The sequence below is a fragment of the Oncorhynchus clarkii genome, chromosome 6 (genome assembly GCF_045791955.1).
Source record: "Oncorhynchus clarkii lewisi isolate Uvic-CL-2024 chromosome 6, UVic_Ocla_1.0, whole genome shotgun sequence".
Classification (NCBI taxonomy): domain Eukaryota; kingdom Metazoa; phylum Chordata; class Actinopteri; order Salmoniformes; family Salmonidae; genus Oncorhynchus; species Oncorhynchus clarkii.
Genome location: NC_092152.1, coordinates 67,731,294 through 67,743,430, shown reverse-complemented (window position 1 = coordinate 67,743,430; position 12,137 = coordinate 67,731,294). Strand labels below are relative to the sequence as shown.

The following is a 12,137-nucleotide window of genomic DNA, read 5'->3' as shown; positions in this document are numbered from 1 at the left end:
TGTCTATCTAATTTATCCCATGTAATCCCCTAAACCTGGGCTGGAGTTGCTGCACACTGCCTTAGTGTCAGGGTTCCCCTGGTTGACTTTCCTCCCATCAGGATTAGAAGTGAGGAATTCCTCATGAAGTCACTTCAGGACTCAGGGGCCAAACCTAGGGACATGCGCTCACTGAACTTACTCCAGAGTAGATTCATTATGAGGAAGCTGTCCAATTCTCTCCAAATGCAGGTATATACAGTATATTTTGCCACTCATTCCTGTAGAAGACCATTTCCATTGTGAATAAATGGTCCCTGGTAAAATATTCAGCAAACTATTGTGGTCACACTGATAGTTAAGATAAGTAACCTCATAATTAAGCTTAAATATATGAATCATAATTTATTGTGTCCTCTTCACTCATAAAACCAGCTGGTTTGTCAGGCAGGCACAAAGCTAGTGTCCACACTGAGTGTTTAGAGTTGATTAAACGCCATGGCGATGGATCAGGAAATGACCCTATTGACTGGTCTGTCCAGTGATCCGGGATATCTGTTAGGCCTCATTACCATGAGAATCCTGGGATTGGAAAGGTTGCCCTTGAGGGTGACCAGTCTGGTATGACGAAAATGGACAGGCCACAGACCTCTATCAGGCCAGCTCATCCCCTCTCCTTAACCCACCACACCCACATATATGCTCAGCGAACAATGATATGGTTTGCTTTCTGTCTGTGTTTATGGTGCTACTAATAACCCCCCCTTTCACATGAGAGTGAAAGTAAGAGTTATTCAGGGGTACTTGGTACAATGATGGTGATAATCATGTCTGTCAGACCTATAATGAACATACCATAGAGAGTCTCAGAAGACACATCAGTGGTGTATTTAACCTTTATTTTGACAGGGAGTCAATGCTGAGACCAAGGTCTCTTTTCCAGATGTGCCCTGTTTAGCACAACAATACACATCAAAATACAATATACACATGAAACTACACATCCATATACACATTCAAATACACAACAATACATTCAAATAATACCTGTTCACAGAAAACACAGAGTGAGAGATGAGGGGAGGGACTTGGCTGAGAGTAACAGATGGTAGGGCCAACACCAGGCCTCTGACAGTTAGTCAGAGGGGTGCTCTTCACTTCACAGAGTGTGACAGAGATTGATCTAACCTTTAACCTCTAACATGTTGCCGTATAATGCTAAACAAGTGTCTCTGGTTATGTAATACAGCCCCTTGGGCCTCTGGATTGACCTCTCTAAGCCCTCCAACTCCCAACTTTGACCGGAGGAAGTGGCCAGGCTAGGTCACAATGACATTGGGGTGTGCCTCGTGAGTCAGGACAGAGAACCCTGCTACGGACCTCTCAGACTGGCTGTGGCTCAAGGCACAAGAGCAGGTTCTTTTTTTTTACTAACTCAGATTTTAACACAGGGTGAGGTCAAAGGTGCTGGTCTAAGATCTCACTTAGTGTAGACAGGACAGAGCACCCTACATACATTGCAAAAGCTTTATGATAACTGTAGGGGCAATAGCATCACACAATAAAGGTCCAAAGCTGATTCCTGGTAGGTATGTTCAGAGTAATTGGACTAGAAAATAGTGATTTACAGCACTTCTATGAGGAAAACAGTTGAGCGCAACACACTTTTCAAACACACCTTTAAGTTACCACTAAAGCACTAGCCTAAAACCCCTTTCAAACTCTCCTTAGTTGTAATCTGTCCCAAAGCATCTTGTTACACCTACAGTCAATAACATTTACACAATTAATATATTCAAAACAATTCAGATAATATTAATGAACTGAAATAGAAGACTTACCATGACTTTCAAACAATCAACAAACAATTCATCATCCTCAAACAGACATGGTCACATGGTGCAGGCCCCATAGTACTAGTCTCTCCAAAATGGGGTACTTTTCACGGCACTTCCATAGAAAGTGATTTTTGTAGCAGGTTAGTTTTTGCTAGCTCTGACCCAAATACTTTTTCTTAACCTTAACCTCAGTCTCCTAACGTGCTACGTTCATTTTCCTAATCTGCTGCGAAAAAGTAATTTTGCGTGCAGTGAAAAGCGGTTCCCCTCTCCGAAATTGCTGACTGCAGTTGCCTTTTAAAAGGATAGCAGGTCATTGATTTTAGCCCTTCATTACCTCACCATAGTGGTGGACATTCAAAAGGCCCCACCTGTTACAGTACATGTTGATCATGCTGGTCTGTATGTACATCTTGTGTACAGTATCTTCTCATTCACACTGAGCATGACATCAGATATACACATACTGACATTCTTTTTGCATGACTGTGGAACTATCAAGGAGAAGAGGCAAACAGTATATCTAACCTCACATTTTATTTATTAAGTTATATGAGTAGCAACATTTAAATAAACATGATTTTAACAGTACAGTAAAAACGTAATTAAGAGGTGGAAGACATAGAGGGCATCTCAGAAGGCAGGGGATACATTGAATCATTAGAGATAGCGATGAAAATGTGTTGGCATGTACATAGCTTTAAAAGCTGTTTAAATACATCATGTCACCAAAAACGTTCAAGTAAAGTTTAAATGTACTTCTACACCTCAACACTAACTATTTGGTTAAATACTTTAAATCTTTATCCCAAACAAAGAAAACGATCATATTGGGGACTCAAAGGGTACTCCTGCATTGTGAAAATAGAGCAAAACCATTTTTTCCCCCAGAGCACTAGAGACAAAATATTCACTTTGAACTAAAAGTAAACTACTGTCCTCTTTACATATGCACCAGCTAAATTAAAATACAATTTTCTCTGAAAAGAAAATGTACAACATACAAGGCCACAGAATGAGGATTGGTCAAAGTAATTTCCTGAAAAATCCTTTCCTCATCCTTATTCAATTCAGTGGTTTTGATCAAAGATTTCACAGTGTGTGATATATATATATATATATTACACAGTATACCAATGCTCAGGAAAAGCTCTATTGGCCATTTTGTGTGGTAGGTTATAGTTAGACACACATCATGTGGATTAAGTGCAGATCTTAGAGGTCCTTGCAATAGATCAGCATTCTACCAGAATTCAGGACACAGTGTTCCGTGCCAGTGGATATACATATAGGAAGTGTATGTGATCTAATGGAGTGGGTGGTGGCTGGTGGGGGGAGGGGTGAAGGCACGTACAGTATCTAATGGCTTCAAATTTAGGTAATGACCTTAACATACGATGCAAGAAAGCATGTTTTAATGTGCCTTGTATAGGTGCCTTCATTTAGGGGGAGTGCGGCTGTCTGTTGGATTTCCGTGGTAATTCCATGGTCCAGCAGGACACGTTTGGGTGGTGGTGTCCTCACACCTCTGTATTTAGCTTTCACAGTGTTCCACAGAGAAGTTGGACTCAGATCTGTTAGGAGCAAACCATGACAGAAAGTGAAACACACATTTTTTCCTACACTGTTCTATCCTGTGGAATGATTAGTCATTACAATCAACAGAGAACATAATGGTTTGAAAAAAGATTGGATTATCTATAAACAAGTACTGTATTCAAAACTAATCCTTGATTATAACTTCAACAAATCACAAACTAGTTTTGTGATATGGTCAAACAGAGCATGCTGAATGGACTTACAGGTCTTGCTGCTTGTGGATAATGTGGTTGTTGTACTCCAGAATGGGAGGGATGCTCTCCTGATGCTCCTCCTCTTCATCAGGGAGCTGTGAAGAAATCATAGGTGATTTAAGTTTTTTTTTCATACTTGTGTCTTCAGTGTGGTCAATGTCATGCAATAGTTTTATTGACTACTATAGTTCTTCTTCTTTTTCTCCATTTAGTCATAAAAATGCAGATGTAGATCTCAAAGGTGGTCTGTAGTTCATCACGTGAGACTAAATAAAAGACAATGGCACCACCCAGTGGTTGTATTGTGAACAGCAGGTGATGAGTGGCTGGTTCCCTTACCTCCCAGTACACCTCATCATCGAAACAGTTCTCATCAGCAGGATCTCCCCAGATGGGTAACTTCAGGATGGAACCTGTGAACAGATGAGATAGTGTCAACTTCAGTTACTCTCCTTCAGGCACGTCACCCCCTATACGACCCATGTCACCTCTAGGTCACCCTATAAAATGCCCATGGCCGGCCAAACTCACCGACTATAGCTCCGCCTACAACCCCAAAGACGATCGACACAAATATGCCAGCGGCCTGGTATCCACCCTGAGTTAACACGGTTCTGTCCTTAAAGTCTCCAGTGAAGTCAAACGTGTTGATCAACCTGGACGGAAAATAACAATGTACAGAATCAGATTGTGTCCCATATTTAGGCTTTATGTTGAGTCTTCTAATGACTCGGTATATTTCCAACTAACTGTCAGATTACAGGCTAAACTGTGACTGTGACATAATTTGTTTGGTGTAAAATGACATTAATCGTTTAAGATATGACCTGTGACATACAGTAACTGTGTATGATTGGTTGATGAGAGGTTGTGGGGGAATATGTGTTCTGATTGTCTGGTAACAAGGATGCATGTTCAGGTTCATGTGGTTTGGCTGTGTAGCCTTAGGCCCTCGGGTCTCCTGACTCACCCCTGCTTTCCGTAGACTGACTCGCTGGCAGCTGCAGCAGTGATGGCTCCAACTATCCCGCCAATCACCCCAGGCATGGCGTGCAGGTTGTGTATTCCACACGTGTCCTGAATCTTCAGTGTCTTCTCCAAGAAGGGCTGGGAGGAGACGGGGAAAGGTTTAACAACATACCCGCAACACACCCAAATAGTGTATTACCGTTAATGGCAAAGGAATCTGCCCAATAAAGATTAGGCAGCCATTTAGAGTGCTATACCTTTTTTTGTGTGGCTCAACATCATTCATAAGAAGAAAATAAGAGTTGTAAGAGTTGTCATGACTTTCTTTGGACAGAACCTACTAAGCCTACAAAACAAGCTGTGAGTGACCAGGGGTGAGACTCACAGAAATGAAGATGTAGCCCATGGTAGAGATGATGCCGCATAAGAAGCCCACGATCAGAGCGCCGTAGGGAGAGATCATAAACTCAGCCGCTGTCCCCAAGGCAACACCCCCCGCCAGGGTGGAATTCTGGATATGCACCTGTTAAGCAAGAGAGAGCACCAGTCATGACACTCGAAAACTTGTCAGTCAACAAGATGAGCGCAGAGGAAGATTGTGCAGACTGAGAGGTTGTCAGTTAGTGTCACAAATACACAGTTACAGAGAATGTACGTCCAAACGCACACACACACACACGCACGCACACACACACACACACACACACACACACACACACACACACACACACACACACACACACACACACACACACACACACACACACACACACACACACACACACACACACGCACGCACACGCACATGCACACACACACACATACGGTTCCTTGCCATGTCGAGCTTGCCAGTCTTCTGGGAGAGGCTGGAGATGGCCACTGTGGTGAGGACAGTGGAGGCCAGGCACAGGTAGGTGTTGATGACTGCCCTGTGCTGACCGTCTCCATGGTCAGTAATGGCCGAGTTGAAACTGGGCCAGAACATCCACAGGAACAGTGTGCCTGAGGATAGCGAAGGGACAACATAGTTAAAACACACCGATCATCACACACACTTCAGAACAGGAACAGTGCCATGGCAGAACACTTCTACAAACTAAAGATAGGTCACCATCACCAGAGGGAGTGAAACCCACACAGAGCAAATCAGAACCATTCATATGTTTATGCAATGGACAACTAACTCACCGATCATGGCGAAGATATCGGAGTGGTACACAGAGCCCTGCATACGCTTGCTCTGGTGTAAATTAGGTCGGTAAAGGACCCAGGAGATGGTCAGACCATAATAACCTCCAAAGGTGTGAATAACCATGGAGCCACCGGCATCCCTAGCCTGTGGGGACAGAAACAGTCATTTGTTACCAGGTGTACCAAACCATGTGATTACGTGGCTGCAGGCCATTGAGGTTAGATAAATAAGTTACTATATCAGGGTTACAGGGTGAATTAAATGAATCCAACCATGGCTAATACAGTGTGTTTAATTTAATAGTTGTACGCCCAGAGAGTGCTTGATGGGACTCACATGAAGTAAGTTCAGAATGATGTACTCTTCCACAGCGAACAGAGTGACACCAAACAGGGTCATAACCAACAGCTGGACCGGGCTGACTTTGCCCAGCACTGCCCCGTAGGCTATGAGACAGCCCGCCACACAGAAGTCAGCATTGATCAGACTGCAGATAGAAGACACAGGTGGGTGGGGTGGAGACAGATTATTACTGGAGAGTCATGTGAGAGAGTCAGTCATGTATACAGTTGTAAAACCTGAATGACTAGATCAGTAAGTAATCCTCCTTCATGTAATCCTCCTTCAGGTCTTTCTCTCAGCTATGAGAGGAATGTTAGTCTGCCCTTCAAGATGAATACCACGGGAGATAAGTCTCAAGGATAATGATATTTGTGATGAAGTCAACCTAAATGGTTACAACCTCCCCGCCTCTTGTTATTGAGATTGTCAGAACAAGAACCCATCCATCAGATGAACCCAGGGATAGGCAATTTGATGGGGGTGACCCCCCTCGTGACAGTGAAGAGAAAACATTTACATTTCAAAGTTCATTTCCTGCAATACAGCACATTTTGGCATGGGACATAAAGAAAATGTTGCTGTTCTAAAGCAAGTTTGCTGCAATTCTACACAATTTGCCATGGGGTGGAGGCAAATATTTGCATCAATGGGCCCCACACTGGTCGATAATACGATCATGCTTAGATAGCTGGCCACTAGACTAACACGCCAATCTAATAACAAATGTAGCTGACATGGGCTAATTGAGTGACTTCTGATGCACAACCACATTTTGAAATTGCACTTAGTTTATTCTATTATTCTAACTCTCAATAGTAAGTTGAGATCCCGACTGAGTCCCCCCCCAGTTGAAATAATAATAATAATATGATGCCCGTGGACCGCCAGTTTCCCGTACCTGTTTTAACCCATCACCACTTAACCCATGGTGACAGCTTGCTTAACCCTAAGAGAGTCTATGGTACAGTCTATTGCTCCAATAGGGGCAGGGTAGGAGGGGCAGGGTAGGGGAGGCAGGGTAGCCTAGTGGTTAGAGCGTTGGACTAGTAACCAAAACGTTGCAAGATCAAATCCCCGAGCTGACAAGGTACAAATCTGTCATTCTGCTCCTGAACAAGGCCGTCATTAATAATACTGACTTGCCTAGTTAAATAAAGGTAAAATAAAAAATAACCATTCTGCCATTGTTTCAGTATGAGTAGCAAGTCACTGATTAAGCCTCCCCTCTGATGAGGTGTGCACACCTCATCAGTGCATACCTTTCAACACCGATGAAGATCTTTCCTGTCTGGGGATCGAGAGAGTGGAACCAGCCTTGCATGAGCAGAGCCCACTGCAGGCCGAAGGAGGCAATGAGGAAGTTGAAGCCGACTGCGCCGAAGCTGTACCTCTTCAAGAAAGTCATGAGGAACCCGAAACCCACAAAGATCATCACATGGACATCCTGGAAGCCTGGAAAGAGGAGGGTTAGAAGGAGAATGAGAGAGAGAATTATTCAAAGTGTGAAATAAATCCTAATAGTTAATGCAACATGTTATTGCATCCAATGCAAGGGGCTCTTAGTAGTTGCATAGTTTTTTATAAAAAATCAGTCCTGATGTACCATTTGGTCAAAGTTTTATAGCTGTTAACTCGACATGTTCAACTGGATATGTCATCATCAGATTAGCACGTTTATGATACACACCCCATCAGTTTACACGCCAGAGCTACAGGTAGGATATAATCCCTGACAAATCAAAACACATCTTATTACAAGAGGAAACATCACAAGTAAACTTAACTTGTCACTAATTCAGCCTGGCTATCAGCAAAGATGCACCATCAGAAGCTGTCATAAACCAAGCTTGAATCAGACAAATTGGAAATAACCACTGACCTACATTTGGTAAAGAGGGTAGGTAGTTTTAACCCACGTTAGAGAGGCAAATTTGGACTGCCACTGCATTTGTCCACTAATGAATAGATGCTTTCAAAATAACTCAGACTGAGATCGTTGTCCAGGGGATTTCACAGGGGAAATTGTCAAACATCCTAGAGATCAAAGGTTGTCATCTGATCAAACAGCAAGCATGCTTCTTATTAATAACCTGATTCTTTATCATTTCAATGAAGATGAAACCATGAATCATACATTTACTGTATATTGTCAACCTAAACGATGCACCAGGCAGTCCAGTGATTATGAATGTACTTACTGGGGTATCTGAAGTAGAAGTCATTCTCTATGTCGCTGGTGATGTTGTCATGGGCCTTGGTCTCTACCCAGTGTGTGTCCGACTCCTCGTCGTAGCGGATGAAGACTCCGAAGAGGATAATCATGGCAATCTGCCAGACGAAGCAGACTACCGGCAGTGTAAGACGGATGTTGGTGTTCTTTTGCCGAGAGAAGTAGTCTTTGCATCCCTGGATGCAATTCCCCATGGTGGAGGCTGAGTAAGTACTGAGACAGTGATGCTCTTTGACCTGCCCTGAGTGTGGCTGTGACCCTGAAACTACAGGCTGTATCAGCACAGGTATATATGGACCAAAGAGAGGTGTGTCCTCAGTGTGAGCCAGCTGTTGCCCTACCCAGCGCCAAACCCTCCCTCCCTCTTCCTGCCCTCTGGCACCTTGATAGATGACATCTGGCACGAGGCGGCAGAGAGTCCCGTGCATTTGATTGTTTGTCCCAAACAACATGTTGCATAAGAGGGGTTAGCGGAAAACCTGAAAAAAATTAATTTGGTTGCCATTTTTTGTTGTTAGAGGAGATCTCCTTTGTTGTTACTGGGCAACAAGCAACCTGGTCTCAGAGAAAGAAGTATAATACTATACATCCTCCAAGATGTATGATAAGTTAAGTCATCCAATTTGTATGCTATTGTACTGTACAACCGGGTAAGACATATGATTGTACAAGGTACCAGTCAAAAGTTTGGACACACCTACTCATTCCAGGGTTTTTCTTTATTTTTACTATTTTCTGCATTGTAGTATAATAGTGAAGACATCAAAACTATGAAATAACACATATGGTCTAGTAACCAAAAAAGTGTTAAACAAATCCAAATATATTTTATATTTGAGATTCTTCAAAGTAGCCACCATTTGCCTTGATGACAGCTTGCATACTCAACTGCTTTGTTAAAATGTAATTTGTGGAGTTTTTCGTTTTCGAACAAATCAGTTGTGTTGTGACAAGGTAGGGGTGGTAGAAGACCAAGTCTATATTATGGTGTTAGGTTCTCAAAGAACCGAGTAAAACACACGGACGACTAGTAAAGCTTAAACCAAGTTTATTCACACATTGGGTCATACAGCTGCATAAGACAAAAACATATGTCCACCAGTGGTAGTATATATACCCCAATTTGGGAGGAGTCTCTTCCTTCCCTCTAAATAGTAGAAAATAGTCAAACTAAAGAAAACCCCTGAAATGAGTAGATGTGTGCAAAACGTTTGACTAGTACAGTACTTCCTATAATTTTTATTTCACCTTTATTAACTAGGTAGGCCAGTTGAGAACAAGTTCTCATTTACAACTGCGACCTGGCCAAGATAAAGCAAAGCAGTGCGACAAAAACATCAACACATAGTTAGTTACACATGGGATAAACAAACGTACAGTCAAAAACACAATAGAAAAATCTATGTACAGTTTGTGCAAATGTAGTAAGGTTAGGGAGGTGTGGCAATAAATTGGCCATAGTGGCAAAATAATGACAATTTAGCATTAACACTGGAGTGATAGACGTGCAGATGATGATGTGCAAGTAGACATAATGGGGTGCAAAAGAGCAAAAAAAACTAAAACAATATGGGGATGAGGTAGTTGGGTCGGGTGTGTACAGGTACGGTGATCGGTAAGCTGCTCTGACTGCTGATGCTTAAAGTTAGTGAGGGAGACATGTCTCCAGCTTCAGTAATTTTTGCAATTCGTTCCAGTCATTGGCAGCAGAGAACTGGAAGGAAAGGCGGCCAAAGGGGGTGTTGGCTTTGGGGATGACCAGTGAAATATACCTGCTGTCCCAAAACTTTTTGGAATTAGTGCCACAGGATGCAAATTTCTGTTTGAAAAAGCTAGCTTTAGCTTTCCTAACTGACTGTGTATATTGGTTCCTGACTTCCCTGAAAAGTTGCATATCGCAGGGGCTATTCAATGCTAATGCAGTACGCCACAGGATGTTTTTGTGCTGGTCAAGGGCAGTCAAGTCTGGAGTGAACCAAGGTTTATATCTGTTCTTAGTTTTACATTTTTGAATGGGGCATGCTTGAGGAAAGCACTTTTAAAGAACAACCAGGCATCCTCGACTGACGGGATGAGGTTAATATCCTTCCAGGATACCCGGGACAGGTCGGTTAGAAAGTCCTGTTCGCTGAAGTGTTTTAGGGAACATTTGACAGTGATGAGGGGTGGTCGTTTGACTGCGGGCCCATTACGGACATAGGCAATGAGGCAGTGATCGCTGAGATCCTGGTTGAAGACAGCAGAGGTGTATTTAGAGGGCAGGTTGGTCAGGATGATATCTATGAGGGTCCCCATGTTTACGGATTTAGGGTTGTACCTGGTATGTTCCTTGATAATTTGTGTGAGATTGAGGGCATCTAGCTTAGATTGTAGGATGGCCGGGGTGCTAAACATATCCCAGTTTAGGTCACGTAACAGTACAAACTCTGAAGATAGATGGGGGGCAATCAATTCACATATAGTGTCCGGGGTCTATAACAAACGGCAACAGTGAGAGACTTATTTCTGGAAAGGTGGATTTTTAAAAGTAGAAGCTCGAACTGTTTGGGCACAGACCTGAATAGTATGACAGAACTCTGCAGGCTATCTCTGCAGTAGATTGCAACTCCACCCCCTTTGGCGGTTCTAGCTTGATGGAAAACGCTGTAGTTGGGGAAGGAAATTTCAGAATTTTTGGTGGCCTTCCTAAGCCAGGATTCAGACACGGCTAGGACATCAGGGTTGGCGGAGTGTACTAAAGCAGTGAGTAAAACAAACTTAGGGAGGAGGCTTCTGATGTTAACATGCATGAAACCAAGGCTTTTACTGTTACAGAAGTCAACTAAATCTAAGCCTGGGGAATAGGTGTGATGCTGGGGGCCACAGGGCCTGGGTTAACCTCTACATCACCAGAGGAACAGAAGAGGAGTAGGATAAGGGTACTGCTAAAGGCTATAAGAACTGGCCGTCTAGTGTGTTGGGAACAGAGAATAAAAGGGGCAGATTTCTGGGCGTGGTAGAATAGATTCAGGGCTTAATGTACAGACAAGGGTATGGTAGGATGTGAGTACAGTGGGGGAAACCTAGGCATTGGGTGACAATGAGAGGGCTTGCATCTCTGGAGACACCAGCTAAGCCAGGTGAGGTCTCCCCATGTGTGGGGTGTGTGACAAAAGAGCTATTTAAGGCACGTTGAGCTAGGGGCTACAGTGAAATAAATGGCTAGCAGATGGGTCTTCCGTGACATCGCAACGGAAAAGCCTGTTGAAACCACAATAAATGTTGTTTATGAAAAATAGACTTTACAGGAGTTTAGATGGTACGTGAGACTCATTTAAGATATTCTTCAAAGAGGTAGGGTTTCAGAGGTTTTTGGAAGAGGGGCAAGGAACCCTGTCCTGACAGTAGGGGGAAGCTTGTTCCACAATTGGGGTGCCAGGACAGAGAAGAGCTTTGACTAGGCTGTGCGGGAGCAGCCCTCCCTTAGTGGTGGGCTAAGAGACCAGGGGTGGCTCAACGGAGTGCTTGGCTGCTTTGAGTTAACATGAACTGTATTTGCATCTTGGGGGGGATATTGCCCTATCCGCTGTCTGTTATGTATGAATTAACATGTATTTAAATATTTATGTTTGGACAAACAAATTATCATTTTTGTTTAACATGTGAGGACCTATTTGACAATGTCTGTCTTCCTTAATCCATTTGAGCAGACATAATTCATGTAGCCTAATAATATTGAGATGAGTACCAAGGCTATGCAAATTACAGTACCACATCTTCTACGCATAACTTGCTGTTTAGTTGGTGCATTATTG

At 43.1% G+C, this 12,137-nt stretch overlaps 1 protein-coding gene across 1 annotated transcript; it reads right to left on the bottom strand.

Moving 5' to 3' along the window:
• Positions 1 to 2,337: 2,337 nt before the first annotated feature.
• LOC139411512 (ammonium transporter Rh type C) lies at positions 2,338 to 8,598 on the bottom strand. Its single transcript, XM_071157977.1, has 11 exons — positions 8,312 to 8,598; positions 7,373 to 7,565; positions 6,108 to 6,258; positions 5,768 to 5,915; positions 5,415 to 5,581; positions 4,965 to 5,102; positions 4,581 to 4,717; positions 4,142 to 4,266; positions 3,950 to 4,023; positions 3,620 to 3,705; positions 2,338 to 3,391 (listed from the first exon to the last, which is right to left on the bottom strand). The coding sequence occupies exons 1-11, from the start codon at positions 8,535 to 8,537 to the stop codon at positions 3,352 to 3,354; spliced, it is 1,485 nt and encodes a 494-aa protein (XP_071014078.1). The 5' UTR covers positions 8,538 to 8,598; the 3' UTR covers positions 2,338 to 3,351.
• Positions 8,599 to 12,137: the final 3,539 nt, after the last annotated feature.